Raw genomic sequence first — 22,588 nt, forward strand, 5'->3', positions numbered from 1 at the left:
GCGCCGCCCTGGCTGCCTGGGTTTTGTTCCACCATATTGAGAGACATAGCTCCATCAAAATTCTTCGAGGGACAGGAGGGAGGGAAAGCATAGGAAAAGAACACTCCCTGTTCTGGCCCACACTTTCTCAAGCATGGCAAAGACTCAAGGGCGGCCTGGAAAGAGCTCGGCAGGACTGGACAAGCAGGCCAGCCAATGCTTCCAGCTAGTATGGGAACATGGTGCTTCTGGGCACCAAGAGGCAGCATAGGCAACCCACCCCACGGAAGGGTACCCAGGTGCCCATTCTCACAGTCCCTATCCCAGTCACATTCTTATTTGCCACCTTGGGAGCATAGAATGGCCACGCGGGAGCCAGCTTAGGGTGAGGCACAGCTGGAGGAAATCATGGGGTGGGCCACCTTATGTAAGTCACTGTCACATTCCTGACCACCAAGATAATTGTCCTGAGTCCTTTCAAGGACCAGCTTTTGGTGAGAAGTTGCTACGTAATCCAATTTCTTTCTGAATAGGGAAACTGAGGCACTGGGCTATCTAGCTCAGGGACCAGACAGTACATACTGAAGGTCTGCAGGTTGGGGGGCCCCTGTTGGAACGCCCCAGCCTTGCCAGGAAAGCCACAGATGCCATGTGCACTGAGAGGTCCCACTGTGTGTAGAGAACCTGCATCCCATCATCAAACTAACTGGAGAGGCTGAGCTGAAAGCTGTCACCGCCCCTGGAAGGTACGTTTTTAAAGTCCCATAGCATACCCGCTCATCTCAAGCCGGGTGGTGGTAGCGCATGCCTTTAATCCCAGCACTTGGGAGGCAGAGGCAGGAGGATCTCTGTGAGTTCGAGGTTAGTCTGGTCTACAACAGCTACAACAGCTAGAACTGTTACACAGAGAAACCCTGTCTCAAAAAAAAAGGAAGGGAGGGAGGGAGGGAGGGAGGGAGGGAGGGAGGGAGGGAGGGAGGGAGGGAGGGAGGGAGGGGGAGGGAGGGAGAGAGAGAGAAGAAAAATGCTCCCTCTTCTCAAAGTATTGAAAGGAAAAGGAAGTGTGCTAGTAGGGCCCCTACAGAGCCCAAGACACTGAACTTCATCACTGTGAGTGCCCCTGAGGGCCGGATCCTGAGTGATGAGGTCGTCCCTGTGGTCCCTCTTGTGCTATCAGGTCTCTCCAGGCTTCCAGGATGGAACAACTGGGAAGGCCTAAGTGGAGGACAGAAGGAGCCCTTCATTTCTTCTACCTTACCTACGCTCTCGTATGCCTGCCCCTTCTGGGGGCTGCTGGACTTCAGCAAGACTACCTTCAGTGTCACACTCTGTCACTGCTCCAAATTTAAGTCTCAGATTCAGTAATAATCAATTTTTACCTCACTTCATCCAGAATGACGACAACTGTCACTTCCAAATGCCTAAAACGCTCTAATACAAGAATGCGCTCCCAGCTGCCATCCCAGGACTGTGGACCTACACCTTGAGCCTGACTACTTGGATGTATTCACACTGGGAGCCCTCTCTGCAGCCCTAAGGAACCCTGGCACCCTGAACCCTGCCCGGGCCATGTGATTGAGTACAACAAACACACCCTTGGAACAACTCCTGGCTTCGTGACTAGGGCCGTATTCGGAAACTTCACAGTTTCTTGTGTAAAACAGCAGGGAGCTGCTTTCTCAAGCTGTAAGGACGACACCTGTGTTGCCTATGCCCAGGAGTGGCATATGCCAACCTTGTTGTTGAGTATCATTGAGTCAGCAGCTGACTGTCCATCAAGAAACTGGGCCTTTGCCCTACTTTATTCGTTCATTTATTCACTCATTCATCCATCCATCCATCATCCATCCAGTGAACTGCTTACACTTCTCTGTTACACATACAGCCCCTCCAGAGCACAGGGAGCCCACAGCATTCACACCTATCACACGGCTCGAGAGCATCTCCAGACACGGCTAGGTTACCATGTCACCAACACTGCCACCGACACTGACCCCACTAACAAGCAAGACCAAGTGAAGAATGGCCATAGAAATGGGAGGGATCACTGGGTATTGCAGGACTCACATCTGGACCTGTCCCCATCCTTGTATCTGAATATCATGTGAATATGGCCCCCAAAGACCACAGTCCACAAGCCCTGGTCTCCCTCTTTCTTCTCCCCTGCTGCTACCACTGGGCTAGCCTGACACCAGAGCTGGGCTAGCCTGACAACGGAGCTGGGCTAGCCTGACATACCGGAGTGGTGGCTGTTGCTGCTGCTTCCTTCGGAAGCAGGGTTAAGTGAGCTAACCTCCTTCTGCAGCCTCATCCCGCCCTACAGGGCATTGCTGGGTACAGGACACATGTGCAAGTAAGTGCCAGTCCAGGTCCCGAGAGGAAGAGGTACCACTTTGTTATTTTGCATGTTGAGCAAACTTTCAGTGGGTGGGGCCTAGGATAAATGAAGTACAGACTCCAGTAAAAGGTTCCTGACATGAACCATGTCTTCCTCCTTCCTGGGAAGAAAAGGACCGTGGCAGGAGGCTGATCAGGCAGGTGACCCAAACCACAGAGAGGGCAGCTGGCACTAGAGTAAGGGTTGACTAGGTTAGGCTCTGACTCAGGGACCACGTCTAGGCCCAGGTGTAAGAAGCCATAGTTTGGCTGCCTAGGGCCAAAAATAAAACACAGTATCTCCCACAGAGAGATTGCCCACATCTAAAACCCTTCAAAGGCTAAGATAATCAAGTTCAAATACAGATTCTGGTGTGTGCAGGCTGGGGTTGAGGCCAAATTCCAAATTTCTACTTCCTACCAAATGGCTGAGCAATGCTAGGTTCTGGTGGGAGAACAGCCTGCCCAGTGTGAGCTGGAAGCTTTCCGTGGCCACTTTCAGGCATTACAAGAGTTGGCTATGATCTTAATCTAGTCTACAATTCATCCTCTTCCAGAGGGCCTACCAGCAGCCTCCATTTCCCCAGATTTCCCTCTACTCCCTCCTAGGGATTATGGAGAAACCAGAATTACCTGGGCCAAGTCTGCTGGGAAGACCTTGAATTCACCTCCTCCTACCAATCCGGGAGTCTCTGGGCCAAGTCTCCAAGGTCTCTTGAGCCAAGTGTTGAACACCTCTGGGACCCAGCACATCTTCCAGTAAACGGCTCCCAGGAACATTATGAGGCTAAAATGAGCTGACGGGGTGTGGGGAGCAGCGTCAAACCCAAACAGAGGCTGCAATGGCCTCCAGGTGCAATTCCAGTCCTAGGTCCACACACATCTGGGCACCAAGAATCCCATGAGGCTTACATATTACTTGCCTAAGAAACCACCTCTTCACTTTGGAAAGGGGACAACTTGAATACATGGAACCTCCCTTCAGAATGGACTCCTAGAGTTGCCCAATGCCAGCAAATCAAACAGAGGCTTGCCCAGAGCCCTCGTTCCCTTCCTGGAAGCCTGTGACATGGCTCGGGGCTCCACCTGCTCTTTGGGGCCATGACCCACTCTTTCAACATCCACGTTTCTCGGGGCTCCAAAAATGACCCCATGACGTCCAAGAACATTTGTCTGGTCTTGCCAGGTTCCTCTCATGTGCTGGGTGCCCAACATTCCCAGAGGGTAGTTCTAACACTGCCGAAAACCGCTGAAGGCTAGTGAAGTGGCTCAATGAGGAAAAGGTATCTGGCATAAAACCTGGTGAGTGGAGTTTGATCCTGGAAAGCCATAGGGTGGAATAAGAGAACAGACGCCTGCAGCTCCCAACGTCAGCAGAAGAACGTCAGGCAAACTGAGGCTGGAGGAAGAGCTGGCCTCTCCTGACTGTGTCCTGTGCTGTTCCACCACCCGCGCAGTCTGCTCCTCTCTCTGCAGCTGCTTCAGCATGTGCCTCTTCCAGAGTATTCATCTCCATCCCCTCTCTTCAGGCCTGGCCAGCTGTGGAGCTTTCAGACTGTAGGCTGCCAAGTCTCCAGAAGGGCTGGAGGGAGAAGCTTCCTGCAGTTGCTTCTCTGAGATACTGGTTCTTCCAAAACCTAGTTACACATACTTTTAGTGACTTCCTTGCACCAAATGGGTGGTTTGTCCTGGCCAGGCTCTGGTTGATCCAAGAGGCATGCCACACTCCTCTACACAGAACTGGCAAGGGCAGCTGCCTCGCCACCTGCTCCATGAATGGCAGATGCATGGCGTGGCCTTGCACAGTGTCGGGGCAGGACTGGGGGCCTGAGGACCTTTAGAGATACACACTGATGTGAGTTTACTGTTTTTGAAGGAAGCCTCTCTTCTGGGAGTTGTTTTATATGGTAGGACCGAGCATTTCTTTTGTTTTCTAAAAGAATTTTTTAAAAAGTCACCCTTTCCCACACCCAAGAGGACTATCTGAGAGTTCTAGTCTGTCAAGGGGGACACTGTAGATGCTGTGGCCATAAAGAGCAATTAGCTCACACTCAACAAGACAGCTGAGGGAACCTGTGGAGAGGGAACGGCAGCAGCGGAGAGCTGGTTGTCTATGCAGCGTTCATTTTCCTCAATTCTCCACTGAGGCTGGAGGCTGCACAGAAGAGGACTAATCCAGATGGCTGAAACCACAGAATGTTCTAGATGAATCACCTCCTGTCAACAGGGAGAGGCTGCTGAGGCAGTGCTTGGGGTGGCAGAGGACCATATCCCAAAAGACACACCACCACCCGAGCCTGCACAGAACAGCAGTCTGCGGGTCTCAGGAATGGCACAGCCACGCTCAGCTCTGGGCCAGACTCGGCCATCAATCTCATGTCTGTCTCAAGGATCCCTCTGCTTCCTTCGCTGGTCCTTGCTGAAGCTCTCCCAGCCCTGCTGGCACCAGGCTACTCAGGGCCTGGTGATCCTTTAGAGAAGGCATTGTTTTGATGTCCTTGAGGGATCAGGGGCTAGATGAAAAAGGCCAAACTCCTTCCTGAGTCTGTCAAGTGTCCTTTTCCCTGCATCCTGAAGCCCACTGAGGTTTACTCAGGTTTATATGGAGACTTGAAGGGCCACCATAGACCTCTCCACCCCACCCCCAGGAGATGCTACCCCAGCTGTTGTAAACTGACTAGACATGGCACAGCTGAGATGAGATCCAGCATGACAAGCATTCAAAACCATGGAAGAACCCTTCCATGGCCCTATGCCAGCCCAGCCCTCCTCCAGTCCTGAGCTTAGAGCTTGGACTAGCATGAGTCTCTAATGGACAAGGACAATATCCTTTAAAAGAAGGACTGAGGCTCCAGAGGGAAAAGGCAGCCTGGCTGATAAACCCCTGGTACGCAATGACTGCAGGGAGATGGCTCTATGGATGCTTGGTGAACCATCAGGCTTCATTTGTATTAAGAACAAGCAAGAAGAAACATGTGGGCTGGGGAGATGGCCCCAGAGGGGTGGAAACACTTGCCGTGCAAGCACAAGGACCAAAAAAACAATCAATGTGATAGACAGATGTGTAGTGTGAGTTTCTCTGCATGCCCCAGTGCTCTTTGCAAGAAGAGGGGAGGTGGGACAGGAAAGTCTCTAGGAGCTCACAGGCCAGAGGGCCTGGCATACACAGTGGAAAGACAACAGCGCTCTGGTCTCAAACAAGGTCGGAGGCAAGGACCAACACCTGCTGAGGTTGTCTTTTGACCTCTACGTGTGTGCTATGGTATGCACATGCCCACATTCACACACCACTGTATACACACAAGGAAAGAAGAGACAGTCAAAGTAAGTGTACAAATTGGATCACAGGGACTTATAATCAGGAAACTCTAAACAGAATATTCTAACCAAAGTTATGAATGCTGGGTGAAAGTTAGGGTGGCTGATTCTGCCAAGTACAGGCTACAGCTGAGAAGTTGGAGGCCATGAGCAATAACTGCACTTTGGTGGGTCCTGTAGTCCCCACTTGAGCATACTTCTGGAGCCCTTAACACAATCAGCATGCCCACTGCCTCCTGCTCTAGTCCGCAGTCAAGCTTGCCAACAGCACCTTCACTGCCCCCTGACTTCCCCAGGCCCCTCAGCTCGTCATAGTCTAGAGCCATTTTCAGGGTTTCTGTTGCCCCAGGATTTCAAACCCTTGAATACTTCCACGCTGTGTGCAGAATAAAGTCACAACGTCTCGTATGTATGTGGGTATGCAAGCATGTGTGCATATATGTGGAAGCCAGAGGTCAACCCTGGGTGTCATTTCTCAAGAGCCATCTACTTTGTGTGTGTGTGTGTGTGTGTGTGTGTGTGTGTGTGTGTGTGTGTGTGTGTGTATGAGAGAGAGAGAGAGAGAGAGACTTTCTCAACATAGCCCTGGCTGTCCTAAAACTCACCAAGTAGACCAGGCTGGCCTCGAACACAGAGATCCAAGTTCGAATCTACCCCCTGAATGTTGGGATTAAAGGTGTATGCCACCACTCCCAGATCATCTACTTTTGTTTTTGAGACTGGTTTTCTTACTGGGACTGAGGCTCACTGATTTGGCAAGTGGGACCAGGGATCTGCCTGTCCCCACCTCCCTAGTGCTACCCTACCTCCTAGACAGGGATACTAAGGTATGGAAAGGTGACATATATTGCCCAGGATGAAGACCTGGCTGCCCCAGATAAAGGGCTCCAGCAGGAAACAGGTCCCGCCTACCTCCTGCCTACCACCTGCCTCTGTTGCCTCAGTGCTTCAGCTCATACACAGCCTAGGAACAACACGGAGATTTCTCTACAGCCTCCTCTCGGGGCTCTTGGTAAACTAGTCATGTGATAGTAACAACGGCCCACAGGTCTATTCTATAGTGGCCTCCTCTGGCCAGCCTGGAGCTGCCCTGGGGAGTGCTGAGCCCTCAGCAGGAAAGGCTGTTTTCCTTCTGCCCATAGACTGGGGCTCCTAGAAGACAGGGCTCACAGGACTCTGTGCCAGCACCATGCAGGCCTGGTGAGCCAAAGGTGCTGCGGGTTTGATCAGGGAGCTCCAGGAGCTCGCATCTGGCAAACTGTCCCAGGGAAGAAGAGGCACCCACTCCCAAGAGTCCTGGAGCCCCCAGAGCACCACTGCCTCTCAAGTGAGACATGGAAAATCACCAAGTGGCATGTGAAGCTGCCTTCCTGGCATAGTCCCAGGAGAACTCCTATTTTTTTTTCTCTTCCCCAGGAGATCAAAGCTATTATGTCAACATTTGGGCCCTGATCTGAGTGACCAAGAGTAGACTGCTTAAGCAACCTAAAGACTGAGCCTGGGAACAAGGAGGAATTCAAGTGTCTGAGGAGGATTTCTGTGGCACCGCGGACACACACCTATCTCTGAGAGAAAAGAAAGCCATGGGACAAGTATTCCAAACACAGTCCATTCCACCTTTGGCAGGGCTTGGCCCTACCAGCAACACATACCCAGCAGGCTGACCAGAGTTGCGAAAGTAGCCTACCAGGGGAGCTAATACACGGGCACAGGAGAAAAGTGCAGGCTTCTCAGCTGCAGCAGCTTCTTTCTGGAATTTCTTTTTCTTAGAATTTGCATATATTCATGTATATTAGCAATACATGCATGTGTAAAAATGCACACAGGCCAGAGGAAGGCACTGAGTGTCTCTGTGACTTTCCATCTCACTTTTATTTATTTTTTTTTGATTGATTGATTTAAGTGTGTTTTGCTTACATGAATGTCTGAGCACCGCATGCATGCCTGGTTGCCCACGGAGGTCAGAAGAGGGCATGGGATCCCTAAAACTTGAGTCATAGACAATTGTGAGCCGCCGTGTGGGTGCTGGGAATCAAACCCAGGTCCTCTACAAGAACAAGTGTTCTTAACCACTGGGCCATCTCTCCAGGCCTCTACCTCCTATTTTTCAGCTAGGCTGGCAGTCTCTGCCCCTCCCCCACCCAGCTGGAGTTACAGGTGTGCACAAGACCGCACTCTGTTCTTTCCACGGGTGCTGTGATCTGTAAGCATGCACTCTTAACCCCTAAGCCATTTCACGGTCCCTCGGCTCTTCTTTCCTAAAACTGTGTTGTTGAAAACTACATGCTGGATCCACAAGTACATGGCCTCTCTCTACTCTCCTGAGGAAAAGCAATTGCTAATTCCACTTCACAGACATAGAGGGTCCAGTGGATGCCAAGGGTGCACAGCTCAGAGCAGCAATGGCAGGGTGGGCTCTGTCTTCACTTTGATTCGGCACTTCTTTCATTCCAATACAACCCAGAGCTCCACCCCAGCCTGCACTCCGTCCTGCAGATGTTCCAACCCTAAATTCCTCTCCCTACCATCAGTACAGCTTCCCATCTAAGCAGCAAGGCCGATGAGGGGCCAAGGAGTAGGCGAGCCACAGGTGAGGACACTGAAAGAGTAGACAAGGGAAGGCCACAAAGACTTTAGGCCAGCCAGGCCTACAGCCAGGGATCTGGCCGAGCAAATGACAGGCTGACCCACAACTGCAAGGCTGCCTGAATAAGAAGTCACACATCCGGCAGCACGAGAGCACTCCACGTGCTGACTAGAAGAGCCTGCCCCTGTGAACGGCAGCTCTACCAGTACACAAAGCAGAGAGGCTGGCTGGAAGAGTATCAACCAAGGGTGACTCTGCCCAGCCAAGAGCCAGGAGTCATCCTTAAGCATCTGTTGCAACCCCTGCTGTCTGCAACAGCAGCTCCTCAGGCGGCACAGTCCTGTGGCCCCCGCTCCACCAGGCCCCTCTGAACTCAATGGGTAAGACCCCAGCCCCCCTAACATATGCCAGCATGCTTGTTTCTAACTCGTGCTCTTTCCTGCCCCACAGCACCCCAGCCAGCTTTCAGGAGTTTCTCAAACATCTGCTAACACAACAGTTGCTGCCTGTTCTGGGGCCTCCTCAGGGAGCTTGAGGATGCAGTGTGTAGGCAGCTGCCAATCAATCAAACCTCTGTTTCGGCATCCTGAGCCCTCCCTGTGAATGTCTTGCTTCTGTTTGAAGCTCTGTTGAAAATATAATTTGTTTTTCTCTTTCAAACTGACCAGCCTGGAGGTAAAAACACAGCACCCAGGGGCATAGCATTCATGAGCAATCTTATTACTTGTTGCTTTTCTGAAGTCTTTGCTCATACACATGATCCATGTCTAAATGGTCGCGTGTAACTCAGTACTTGCTGGGAGACAGGCAATGTCTGGTGGTCAGGCCGGGTCTCAAATGAAGCAGTAACTATCAATGCCAGGTAAAGTCCTGCTGCTAAGCAGTTCTCATGCTCAGCTCAGTCCTGCCCTCAGTTGCTATACACTGGCACTGTGGAAACAGGGAGGCTCCGCTGCACGGAAACACCACAGGCAACAGGAACCTCAGACCACTTGAGGAGGGAAGCATGGGAGATCCAGAGGACCAGACCCAGACAGGACCGGACCGGACCGCACAGACTCGCATGCGGCCTTTGAACGGCTCACACCACAGAGAAGCTAAGGCCATAACTAAAAGTACAGGGAAGGTGTTGCTTCCCGTCCCGTCCCGAGTACTCCTTCCTACGATCAGCCCCTCCCAGATCCAGATGGCGGTGTCACCTGCGGTCTCATCTGGCATCCCTGGCCACAATCCTAACACTGGGATTTTAAGATGTGAGCAAAGACAATCGGAAAGCATTTTTTTTTTTTTTTTTACTGTGTTTCACCTTCACTGCTGAGAGGGACAAGGGCCATTGCTGCTGGCTAAGACACCTGTGCCCCAGGGATGTGGCAGGAGATGGGGTGACTGTGGGCTCCAAGGATATTCAGCCTCGGTTTCGAGAGTGCTTGCCGGGCATGGGGAGAGAATGCTCACATATGGCCGACTTCCGGGGGAGGCGGATGAATCCTGTTCCTGTCACCATTTCATCACCTCAGCTCGCAACAGGGAGTTGAACAGGCACACCGACGGCCAGCAACTGCCTCCTTGCCGTTTACAAGAGAAAAGAACGGGGCAAGAGGATGAACACACATGGGACGGTAAATGGCTAAGACAGAAAGAGGCACTAGGACAGGAGGAGGAAAAACCAGTATCTATAATAAAAGACAGACTGCACCCCTGGGAACACTCAGCACGCGCGTGTCTATCTGCCCTTGGAGTCGCGCACACTTCTTCCCTGGCCCTGCCAAGCGCAACAGTGAATCGTGCGTGTCGTCACTCTTCATGTGTGAGACAGTACGCTGGGGAACACGGCTGTTGTGTGCACGCACACACGGCTAGATACACAAGTCTATAGATCATGCAAAAACACACGGAAGGACACAGAGACACAGGCACGTGCATTCACGAACGCTATAAGGTACATTGTGTTGGCAGACCTGCAGTTGCTGTCTGAGCTCACTGAAAAGCTACCTGGGAAATGTAGTTACCCCCCACTTCAGAAAGTGTATCTCAAAGTGTGTTCTACAAGATGGCCTGTGGGTGGACGGTCTCCCAGCCCCAACTCAGTGTCAGGGAAAAGAAGAGGAAAATGATACAAAAGTAAAAACATTATGTCCTTTAGAACAGTCAGAAGGTGAACCATGAGCTGAGGATGTAGCTCAGAGCAGGAGTGCTTGCCCAGCATGCACAAAGACCCAGGTTTGATTCCCAGCAACACGGGGGGGGGGGGGGGTAAAACCATTTCCAAAAGGGGTTACCATCCCTCATGCCATGATGCAAAGGTTCCTGTATTGGGAATGGGAAGTCGGAAGCTCATGCAGAGAGATCAGAAACTCCAGCTAGCTGCCTCCCTGACTTAATGTTTTGCTATCTGCTGTTTCTGTTTCTGTCTATCTGCTACTATTTATCCTTTTACTTATAAATAATAAATCCACTCATTTAAAACCAAAAACATGCTATCCTAGAGCATTCTCCAGATTACACAGAACACACACACACACACTACATACAAACTGGTTATTTTCCTAACTCCCCCACAGCCCTGTGTTGGTTGTGGACCTGCTACACAGTAATGTTAAGCAAACTGCCAAGGGCTCCAGCACATACGTCGTAACCCTTTTTCTGGAGGCCTTTTGGTTTGTCAACGCCCCTCCTACAGATGGATGCAGAAGAAACTACTCTATCCAGAAAGGGTCTGCAGGTCTAGGAACCAGCAAAACCTCAGTACTCTCAGGAGGATGTAACAGATAAGCCCTGATATAACACTGACTTCTACCAGAGAGTGTGCCCAAGGCACATGCTCCTGCTAAATCCAGGGCAAGGAGGACTGGGCCTCAGAGCATCGACCTTGGGGCTCTCTGCCCTCTCCTGCTGTCTGACTCTCAGAGCTCATCCTGACCGGGTTTCTTTTCTCCTGGCAGATTAGAGAGCACTGACTCCCACCAGCTGCATAAAGGCCATAGGGAAGCCCCACAAGCCCACACCCTCAGGGTCTACTCTGGGCCCCAGGGGGCCCCTGGAGGGACTTGGTTTATTAGAATACCAGCTGCTCCAAAGGTCTAACCAAAAAGACACTTTGTACCTTTATCTGAAGTGTTCAGACACCTGGTCCCAGACACCACGTGCAAAGATGTTCCTTTAGACGAACACACAAGTGGAGCGAATATACCAACCAAGATCAAAGACCTAGGAAGCAGGCTGGGAGGCAGCTCAGGAAAGAGAGGGCTGCACCAACCCTGGGGCCACGCCTGTCCTACAGACACAGAAAATCACCTAACGTTCTTCCTCCACCCACGCGCAGACTTTGTACTCTTCTCAGCTGAAAACGTCCAGGGAAGCCACCGCGTGAAGGCCGCCATTCCACCCCAACCATCCACCGGCAACGTGTGTGGGTCTCTCCGCCAACCACAGGCCTGCCTGTTTGGAACCCAGGCTCAGGACCCTACAATGTTTTGGCTGAGTCCAGGACTCCTTTTAAAGATGTGTTTGAGTGTTTTGCCTGTATGTATGTATGTATGTATGTATGTATGTATGTATGTATGTGTATCACATGCATACCTGGTACCCCTGGAGGCTAGAGAGGACATCAGATCCCTTGGAACCTACTTCAGTCTATCTGGAGATGGAAACTTCCTCTCAGTAACCAACACACACATTCAGTTACTGTCCAGTGAGCAAGCCAGGAAGATCTGCCAGGAGGAAGGGCCTCTGTTGGAACCAAGATGGAAGTCATGGAAGCTGGACATGGGAGGAGGCAGGAGCTCTGTCCCAAGTCAATCCATGGGCACGAGGGTGGCACAAGCATATCACCAACTTGTCCCCAGTTGTCCTGTGTGGGGCCTGGGCTAATCTGTAAAGGTGGCTCAAAACTGTGAACTTTGAGGCCACCCAGATAGATACCTGTACCTTGTCTTCAGTGGGGGACTGACAGGCTTGGAGAATGAAAGGAACAGAAGGTAACTCTATGAATAGAAACCATGTCTTTCTTGAAAGTAGGCAGTTCCATGGGGCAGGGACTAGTGTGGAGAACCTAAGACTGCTTACTGGCTACACCTGTCTGGTGCAGACGAGTCACCATGAGCCTGCCTGCTCTGGATCTGCCCATGGTCTGAAGAATGTGGCCAACCCTGCTGAGCCCACTCTCTCACTAGCAAATAGATCGTCATTTCCTCAAACCAAGCAGTAACCAATGCTTTTATACAGAACACCAAAAGTGAATACATTACAGCACTGAGCAAGAGGCCTCCCGGATGGGCATGGAGCCAATAGGACCATGTTTTGCCCACCACAGTCAACCATCCTAGCGTTAACGGTCACAAGGACCAATGTCACACCATAGGTCTCACGGTCTTCATCACATCCTAAGACCTCTATAGTAAGAACCAATCAATGCAGCCAGCCCTCACTTTGCCTCTGACCCTGTCCTGATGGTGGTGTCTAACTCTAAGACCATCTCATTCAGATCGATACCCAGGAGAAGTGCTGGCACAATGCCGAACTGCAAGACAAAGAGGACAAAGACAGGGGAACAGGAGCACACGGGAGAGGCTCCTCCTACAACAGTACCAAGGACAGCTGCAGAGGTGGCACAGAAGGTACTAATGGCAATTTCTAGGTAGTCTAAAGATTTGACGGTTTAATCAAAGGGACTGATCCCTTCCTACCTTTTCTAAAGTCATTAACTCATGGCTCTGATCTAGGGATCAGCATAATCTGGGTGACACTGAACACTGGTGTGTGGGCTCCAGGAGAAGAGGTACCAGCAAAGGGCCAGAAGAGGATTAATTAGTGTTTGGTCACTCTGGACTCCCAGCCAATGCCTGCCTCTCACCATCTGTCTGCTCCTGTTCCACTGGCGATGAGCTTTAATAAGGTAAGAGCACGCCTCATTTTAAGTGGGGAGAACCAGATACTTAAGAAAAAGAACTTGAAAAAGATTTTTTTTTTTTGGATAGTACTTTCAAAACAAGGAAACTGAGTCCCAAACATTTCTGAAAGTATCACTGTGCACTTAACTGGCTGAACCGAGACTAGAAGTCCCAGAGAACAGCGAGTGGCTTCTGGAGACTCTTCTAGGCCAATGGGACACTTACCTGTGCCATTTTGGCAAGGTCTAGAGAAGGCCTTTGCTCCTGCACTTCGTCAGGACGCCGCCTTTTCACACCGATCTTCTTGTCGTTAAGGACGCACGGCTGGGAGCGGCTGCGGGCAAGTCCACTGGAGCGTCTTGCCAGCTCTGGCGTTGAGGCAGGTGTGCTGTTGGCTGAGGGGGGACAGTATTCTGGGAAGGAGAACTGCTCGTGTGAGCAAGAGAGGGACCGCTGCAGGTCCAGCCGGGCCCCTCCCACAGGGTGTGGGTCGGGGCTCCAGGCATCGCCCACCTGTCCACAGGGAGCTGAACCTGGTGCTCCTTGGCAGGGCTGTCCCCCAAAGGGCTGGTGTAGGCTTGACTGGTGGCATGGTGAGGAGAGCCCATTGGCCCGAGCAGGGAGGCTGAAGCTGGAGCTCCGCTGCATAGGGCTGACACCGTTGGAGTAGCGCTGGACGCTGCCCCCACTGTAGCATCGTCTCTTCTCCACAGGAGTCCAGACTTTGGACCCCAAGGGCCGCCATGACGTCCGGCAGCTGGACATCTCATCAGAGAAGGATAGTGACCGGCACTGGCGTTTGCTGGGGGGAGCTGAGGGGTTCCCGTTGTGGTCACTGATGCTGAGGTCTTTGATTAAGCTGGTCACTGCACAGGCAGTCACCGCCTCTTGGTGCCAGAGGGAGCCATCCTGACACTTTTCAGGCAGACACTCCCAGATGCTGGCGCTTGGCTGGTCAATCTGAAGAGGGCATTTTCTGTCCAGGTCTCGCCATCTGTCATTTTCTGGTGCATAAATACAAAGAGAAAACAGGATCTGAGAGGCCTTCCCAACACCCTATGTTCCCCTACCAACAGCCTGTTTGCTATGTAGTACTTTGGCACCAGAACGGCTCTCATAAATCAGTCAGTTCAACCTTACTTTACAGACGAAAACCAAGGCCCAGAGGAATGAGGCCCAACATGCTGAATTGGAAGCAGAACATGTCCTTGGGTCCAGACTCACTCCTGGGGTTCCTGATCCAGCTTTCCTCCCAACATCCCAGGATGGTGGCTTGTCCTGAGTCCCGCCCTGGTCAGGGGCAGAGTCAGGGGAGCAGTGTAAGTCAGCATATGGCGGAAGAGCACAATCAACACTGAATCTTGGCCACTTCAGATGGTCAAGGTCAAGATGGGGCTGGGATACCGATAATTTAGCTCATCTGAATTCCATCATCAAAACGTCTGCTCATAAAAGATACAGAATCTTTCACTGACGCCTTCCACCAAAATATCCAACAATATCAGCACTGACACCAGGGGCCAACCACAGAAACTTTCTTCATAGTCATTTCATTTCTTGCTGAAACTGAGATATATGAAGCATTTGAAATGAACAAGAGTAACACTTAGAGCTGGGCGATGTGGCACACTCTCTCGGGAGGCCGAGGCAGGAGGATCTCTGTGAGTTCAAGGCCAGCCTGGTTTGGGCTACACAGAGAAACCCTGTCTCAAAAAAACAAAACAAAACAAAAAATAAAAAAATTAAAAAAATTAAAAAAACAAATAAAGAGGCCATTCAACTCTGTTTCAATGCATTTCCATAGGCTGGTCCAACTGTGGGATGCTGCTCAATCTTAACTTGAACTATTATTTTAGTAAAATCGTAAGAACAAATTAATGTCTTTCTACTATAGAATCAGGAGCCATGCTGGGAATTTTAGGAGACGCAAAGATCAGTCTGGCAAAGTTCCAGTCCTCAGATTTACAATACAAAAGCAAAGATCAGAAACACGTGCTGTCAGGAGTTACCTGTCTAACTCTGAAAATCTGTATGTGTGCACTAGCTGGCAAATGTGTCAGCTTGAGTCAGGCAGTCAGTGGAACTAGACAGTGCTGGAAATGGAACGCAGTAGGCATCTACATGTCCCCCCTGACACCCACAGCCAGGCAGATCACTCACTGAGCATCCTTTTTTGGACCATGACATCCACACAGCATCCTGCATGAAGGATCACCCTGGCCCAGGGCAGGCAATACAGCTCTATGACACATTGAAAACTCAGGCCAATCTGACACTGGCCCTGCCTCAAGAGGCTTACGGTGCAGGAAAATGTACCGTGTTTCAAAAGACCGCTCTGTCCTAGGTGATGCACACTTCAGGTAGCAAGGAGTGTGAAATGAGCTCCCCAGCACCGCTCTGCTACCTCTTCCAGGCAGGATGCTACCCTGTACTCTAGGGCCTTGAGCCTGTGGCAAACCTCCTGCCTCAGCTTCCCAAGTGATGGAATTAGATAGGAGACACCATGACCACACCTGGCTTACAGGGGTCACTTCTCTCAAAGGCCACTGAGAAACACCTGGACTGAATGTCACCCAAACGTCACCTAATCACCAGGTGAAGGGATAAACAATTCAGCCCAAAAGGGTGTGTCCAGGAGCCAAAGGAAGGCAAACCAAGGCTGGACACAAAGTTCCTTCTTCCCATACTCTCATGACTCTGCTAGGCCATGAGACAGGTGGCCCGAGGGGACTGCAGCCTGCGCAAAGGACACAGGACTGCCCAGGGCTATAAACACTGAGAGTCTCAGGAGCTAGAGAGACAGAAAAAAGACTTACTGCAAGTTTAGCTGGACAGCTGGGAACACAGCAGGACTGTGGTTGAACATCCAAAGACCTCAACTCATAATCTTCCCCACCCTGATGAAGGCAGCTCTGATACCTATTCTTCTAGGTGAATTTGATCAATTACTTTCAAATATAAACGTTATCCCCCAAAGAAGGCTTTTTGCAAGCTGCTTATATTGTTCGAGTATGCTTTCATTACCCGTGGAAAACATTCCCTTCCAGTATTTCACTCCTTTTGAGTGTTCTCCCTTTCCCTAAGTGTGATGTGTGTATTTATATGTGGTGTGTGTATGGGTGTGTGTGTGTGTGTGTGTATGTGGTGTGTGTTTCTGCATACTGTGTGTATGTGTGTGTGGTGTGTATGCATGTATGTCTGTGTGGTGTATGTGGTGGGTATAAACGTGTCCGTATGGTATGTTTGTATGGTGTTTGTGTAATGTGTTGTGTTTACATGGGGTGTGTGTTTGTGTGCTTTGTGGGTAGTGTGTGTGCATGTGTGCATGTGTACATGCATGTGTGTGTGTAAACCAGAGTAGAACAACCTCAGGTATTAGTCCTCCCATCTTGTTTGAGACAGCATCTCTCTTGCTCACTGATGTGTATGTCAGACTAGCTAGTCAGTGACCTTCCAGAGTCTCCTGCGAGGGGTCACTGAGACTACCGACATGAGCTCCTCTGTGTCTGGCTTTTCCGTAGGTCTTGGACCTGAACTTAGGTCATCTGCTTGCATAGTGTGCGCTTCACCCACTGGCCTATCTCCCCTGCTCAATGTTTACCATTCTTTGAAAATAGTTTTAATTTGACATTAGTTCCGTGAACAAAAATAATGAATTCAGGGGGCTGGAGAGATGGCTCAGAGGTTAAGAGCATTGTCTGCTCTTCCAAAGGTCCTGAGTTCAATTCCCAGCAACCACATGGTGGCTCACAACCATCTGTAATGGGGTCTGGTGCCCTCTTCTGGCCTGCAGGCATACACACAGACAGAATACTATATACATGAAAGAAAGAAAGAAAGAAAGAAAGAAAGAAAGAAAGAAAGAAAGAAAGAAAGAAAGAAAGAAAGAAAGAAGGAAAGAATTTAAAACAGAGGAAATATAAATTAAACTTGGCATGGTAAATATAAATCCAGCTTAATTCCAAGAAGTTGAGACAGGAGGATCACTTTGAATGCAAGGTTAGCCTGAGCTACAGAACGAGAAGAAATACAAATTGACACGGACTGAGTCATGGCTGTCTATTATGGAAAGAGAAAAGTAATCCTAAGAAAATGTGAAAATCAAATCAAAATGGTTAACAAATTTATAAGTATAATTAAAATGTCCTACAACAGGTGGCTAGTTAAACAGATTACAAGAAAATAACACACAGCATGTAACAGCGCAGTTAATAGCGTGGGGAAAGGCCAGTGATATTGCTAAAGAAGCTGTGTATAAAGCCCTATGATTCCTATTTAGTAAAATCCAGAGTGCGCTACACATGCACTAAAAATAAACAGACCAAAATGTTAATGGCTGATCCTCGGGTGGCTGGCTAATTTATGCTTTCTTCGCTTTGTTTTCCTTGTCTGCACACTTCCTAGGAGAAGCTGGACTAACAAGCGTGTGAGAGCTGTGGCTGCTGTGTCCACAGGGCTGGGCTCTGCCTTAGCTCTGGAAGGGAGCCTCTCTAGAACCAGGGCCCATCTTCCTCATCTTCCTCTAGGTTCTCTCCTCTGGGTTTTCAGGAAGTTGCTGGAACCAACTTCCCTTTGAGACCAAGACACTGAAAACACCACAAGGCTCAGGGGTGTGGTAGAGGCTGAGGAAGAAACCAGTGGGCCTATCCACAGATCAGTGAAAGACCAAGATGGCACCACAGCTGGTGCTTGGGAGCCTGGGACACAAAACAGAATGTGTCTCGGTCAAATGCAGAGAAAGCCATCCGTGTAGAAGAGGTTGGTCCCATCTACGGAGGGAGTTCACTTGCTTTTCATTCTGCTGGGCCACCACCTCTGAGGTACAGCCCAGGGAGGCTCTCTGGGGTCCTTCACAGAGTGTGGCACACAGCAGACCTGGCAGAGAGTGGGAGGACAGGAAGGAGGAGAGGGCACAAAATGAGGCGGTGGGTGTTTACATGCGAGTTCTTGTCACTGTCCTTAACACAAGCAGGATCCATCTGGCTATGCCAGAAACCCCCGGCCTACCGAGCTATGGATTGGCTACATATGAAACAGGCAGGCAGCTAGGTAGAGTCGAGTGAAAGCTATTTTTGAAAAAGGAAAGCGCTGCTAGCGGGTATCAATAGCAGCCATGTGGCGTGGCCACTTGTCCTGCCCGCAGCACAGATTCTAGCGGTTCCTAGTTTTATCACTTTGAAAAGCACAATACAAAAAAGTAAAAACAACCAAAGCTATGTTTAGCTCTCATGTTTCCACCCTTCACTCAGGGTCCAGAAAGCAATCTGCTGGGTCAGGTCACCAGACAAAAGAACAGGAATAGAAGCTGATTTTTGATGGCAAACTGCCCTGTGTGTGAAGCCCCAAAGTTCCAGAGCACAAAGGGCTCTGAAGAGAAGATAGCAGGTGCCCCCACCCTGCCATTCAATATCACTTCTGCATAAACAACTGGAAGGCTTTCCAAAGTGACAAAGGCCAAGGATATGGAGGGGCCACTGAGCAATGATCACTTGATATGGCTAGAAAGGGCATGGCCCTTGGTTTGACTCTCAGCTCTGCACACTTCTTGATCTCTCACAGCTGCTCAGAGAAGATGCAGGCCTAGCAAAGAACCCAAAGCAGTCTCTCAGAAGTGGCAGCCGTCAATGTAATTCTGAGAGGACAGCACCAAAAAACATGCTTGTGTTTGAGACCTGCTCTTCCGCACCTGGTACCAATGTCTGTAGACTCAGGCTGAAAAGGGAACCAATATTTTCTCTTCTGGGATTTTCTAGGATATGAGTCCAGGATTGCCTGCTGGACAATGAAGGGAGGAGGCGGAACTGGGAGGTGGGGAGTAGAGGTGCAGAGCCCTGGTCGCTATGAATTTGATTCGTAAGCTTGAATCTGGTAGGTTTGATTTGCTGCTGCTTTGGGCAATCAGAGGACGGCAAACCTATAGAAAAGAATCTTTTTGCTTTTCAAGTCCTTGGAAATCTATGTTTCACAGGCCAGGTAGGAACTTCCTGGGTTTCCACCCAAAACGACACACAGCCAACATTATGCCATCCCTATTGTATCAACTGTCAGAAGGACTTTAAAAAGTTCCTCAGTGTTCCCAGTGCATTCATGTTCACAAGTGTCAAATGGACACAAAGGTGAGAATGTGTCAATGTGTGTGTGTGTGTGTGTGTGTGTGTGTGTGTATGAACGACAGCCTATTACCTTGTCTACGGACGGAAGGATAAGCTACACAGACATAAATAGACCCTGAGCCGAGCTCTCCCACAAGTGAACCACATGACCAAAGTCCTTTCCAAAGCCAAAGCTCAAGGACTGAGCCTGAAGTTTCTGGCCAGTTACCCTCTGAGATGAGGAAACAGACCCCAAATCCACACTTACAGAACCCAGCCCTGCTGCCCTGACCAGAAAGCAGAGGCTACTGGCTGCACAGATCTTGAGTTGTAAGACAGAAAAGCACTTGAAGGAACACAAATAGCATTTGACCTCAAATGTTCTTGTTTCCATTTCAGGACTTAAACTGGGAAATTCCCAGGGGCCCATATTCTTGAGGGACTATATGACTTCTTATGTTCAAAAGACAGAGGAGGCTCACAGCCTTGGAGATCTCAGTGCTGTGTTTTCGATACTCTCTTAAAATGACATAACCAGATCACAATGTGGTTTCTAGAATAGCTCAAGTAGTTTCACACAGACCCAACAGGCCGGATTCTCGCAGCCTTCAAGGCCAGGGAGCGAGCCCCAACCCTGACCCGGGGCTGACTCACTCCTGGGTTTCATACCTGTCTACTCTGTACTGACAGTGGGGTATGCTCATGCATCCCCGCTTCCCCCAGGCTGTGGTGTGCTAACCTGGCCTCAGGGCTGCAAGGACATCTGTTCTCAGCAGAAGCTCACCAACCTTTGAAAGAACTGGCGTCTTTCTGAAGGCAGCTTTGCTAAACTGATCTTTTGATAAGAGCACTGAAGGAGAAGCTAAGCAATAACTTGAGCTTCCCCACAAGGTCTCATCTGGTTAGTTGCTTGGTGTAGGTTTTAAAGACAGATTCTCACTCTACAGCTCAGGCTGACTTGAAACTGGCTGTGTTACCCAGGCTGGATTTGGATTTGCTGCAATCTTCTTGTCTTAGTTTTTCAGATGATGGGATTACAGCCCTCATGTATGGCTCTTCTCGTCTGATCTTAATGAGGTTTAGAGCCTGTGTCACCAGAATGGAAACTTACTAGCTGCTGAGTCAGGAAGAAAGGCTCCTGGGCCTCTCTGCTTTAGCCTCTGGCCCCACCATGCCTTAGGGACAATGATACAAGACACCAAGTTCTTTCACAAGGACCTCACACAGACAAAGTGTTAGGATGGCTGAAGGTGACATCTGGGCAAACAGGGGCACTGAAAAAAGGGACAAAGATCAGGGTGCAGAAAGGCTACCAGGGCCTTTGCTTCACCAGTAGGACAGGGACTGCAAACGGCAGCTGTCATGGCTTGTGGCAAGCCCGTAGTCGTGGAATAAAAAAATACGGGCCAGTGGGCCTACTAAGATAGAAAAGCTGCATGTGGCTGAACGTCGAAGGCACAGATCTGTTTCCTCATCTATACAAGGTGGTGTGGAGTGGAGTCCTGACAACCCTCTCAACTCTGACAGGAGCCTCCAATTCACCCCCAAGCTCCCAGGAGCACGTGTAAATGTGGGGGAAGCAAGAATTCTCTACAGCAGCAAAATCCAAAGGGACGGAGAGGCCAAGTTGGTCCTCTCCTTTTTTTTTCTTCATTCCTTCCTGTTTGGGGTATATTACAGCACGTGTGAGATAGACGGTTGTCGAAGCCATGCACACAAGGGCTAGGTGCCTCTGTGTTAGATGAGGGAACTGGCAGGGAGGGCGGCTCTTCAGGAAACTGTCAACAGCTGCATTACCTACCAAAACGAAGTTCTTGCTGAAACTGACAGGGAACACCAACATGCTCCCTAAGCAACTGTTTATCTCCAGGGTCACGGCAATCCCTGCACTGGTGAAACTGGGCTTCAGAACAGTGCCATGTGTCCGCTAGGCACACCCAGTTGGCAAACAGCAGAGCCCAGACCTAACACGCTGCTCTGCAGTCCCACAGCCAAATGCCTGCGACCAGGATAGGCTGTTCCTGACTTGCCCACTGCCCTTCTTTCTCCACTGAGAGGCCAGCACCCAGAGATAATGCAGGAGTCGTTCTCTGGCCATTCCCTGGCCTTGTCACCACTATGGCCCCTCCCTCACCTTCCTGAGAAGGCAGGAGGCTTTTTTTTTTTTTCAGTTGTCACCGCAAACAGCTATCGTGTGCCCATTCCACCCCGTCTACTTCCACTCTGGACTTTATCCCACATACACTGTCTGGAAGCAATAAAAGGTACATGGAAGAACTGAAAGCATTCTGTGTGGATTTAAAAATCACATACATATGTAACCACAACAAAGCCAGATTTAAAATGTAAAGAGTTATTTTTTTAAGCAGACACATGTACTTGTATGCGGATGTACTGTTTTCCACTGGAAACAAATTGTTTGCTAGTCTGTATTAGTTCGTGAGCAGTTTCTTCTAGGAGGCCCTGGCTCAAGGATCACATTCAAAACGGCACAGAAACCTGGGCTGAGTGGCTCTGGTACTGTGATTGGTGTTTTCCAGTTTGTTTTGGTCGTTCGACGGCAATGGAAATTGTCTAGCCCCGAATGCCAGCAACTCCACACAGGTACAATCACAGGCCACTTGCAGTGTTCAGCTGGGGCTGAGTTAAGGGACCTAAGCCTGATGAATCTCAACGTGAAATCTCTTTAGCCCTCCGCAGCTCAACACGGCCAACTGGTTTCCCGAGGAACTCCATTCAGAGAGTGCCCCCGGGAACAACCCTTTTATGTTCAGAGTAGACGTTAACAGCCGAGTAATTAAACACTGAAAGTAAAGGCTTATAATTAAAATGCTGACAAACCTGAACCAGAGTGGCACAAGTCGGGCCGCTATAATGTTTTTACAATTCCTTTTTATACATAATGTATGATCCTTCTGCTCAAGTTTCCTCTATGTTCCTTGCCTGTGAAATAATTTACATTAATAAATAATTTATTACCATAACTCCTGAAGTAATTATGGGTTTTCATCCTTTTTTTTTTAAAGCATATGAATTGTTTTGTTCTCTGTCCACTGACTTGTATTTACAAGATTTTTCCTAGTGGCCTTCTGGGAATAGTTGATGTTGCCTTCCCTGTCTCACATTTTAAGTGATTTCTAATCTCCCGGCTGTGGTGAGAAAGATGGAATGTGTGGTATCTACTCTCCTGATGAAAGAAGGCTCATTTAGCAGCTGGTAATGAATGGGGCCCGTATTCACCCCATTTGCCCTGTTTCATAGAAAGAGAGAGAGAGAGAGAGAGAGAGAGAAGGGAAGGAAAGGAAAGGAAAGGAAAGGAAAGGAAAGGAAAGGAAAGGAAAGGAAAG

The 22,588-nt window shown here is 49.8% G+C and overlaps 1 protein-coding gene across 1 annotated transcript in view; it reads right to left on the bottom strand.

Annotated features, from left to right (window-relative positions):
• The window catches only part of Fam53b (family with sequence similarity 53 member B), a 65,832-nt gene that overhangs the window by 31,680 nt on the left and 11,564 nt on the right, over positions 1-22,588 (bottom strand). The window contains exon 3 of the mRNA XM_038321632.2: positions 13,375-14,153. Within this exon, the coding sequence (XP_038177560.1) occupies positions 13,375-14,153 (779 nt within the window). The remainder of the gene's footprint in view (positions 1-13,374; positions 14,154-22,588) is intronic.

Source organism: Arvicola amphibius, chromosome 1, assembly GCF_903992535.2.
Source record: "Arvicola amphibius chromosome 1, mArvAmp1.2, whole genome shotgun sequence".
Lineage (NCBI taxonomy): Eukaryota > Metazoa > Chordata > Mammalia > Rodentia > Cricetidae > Arvicola > Arvicola amphibius.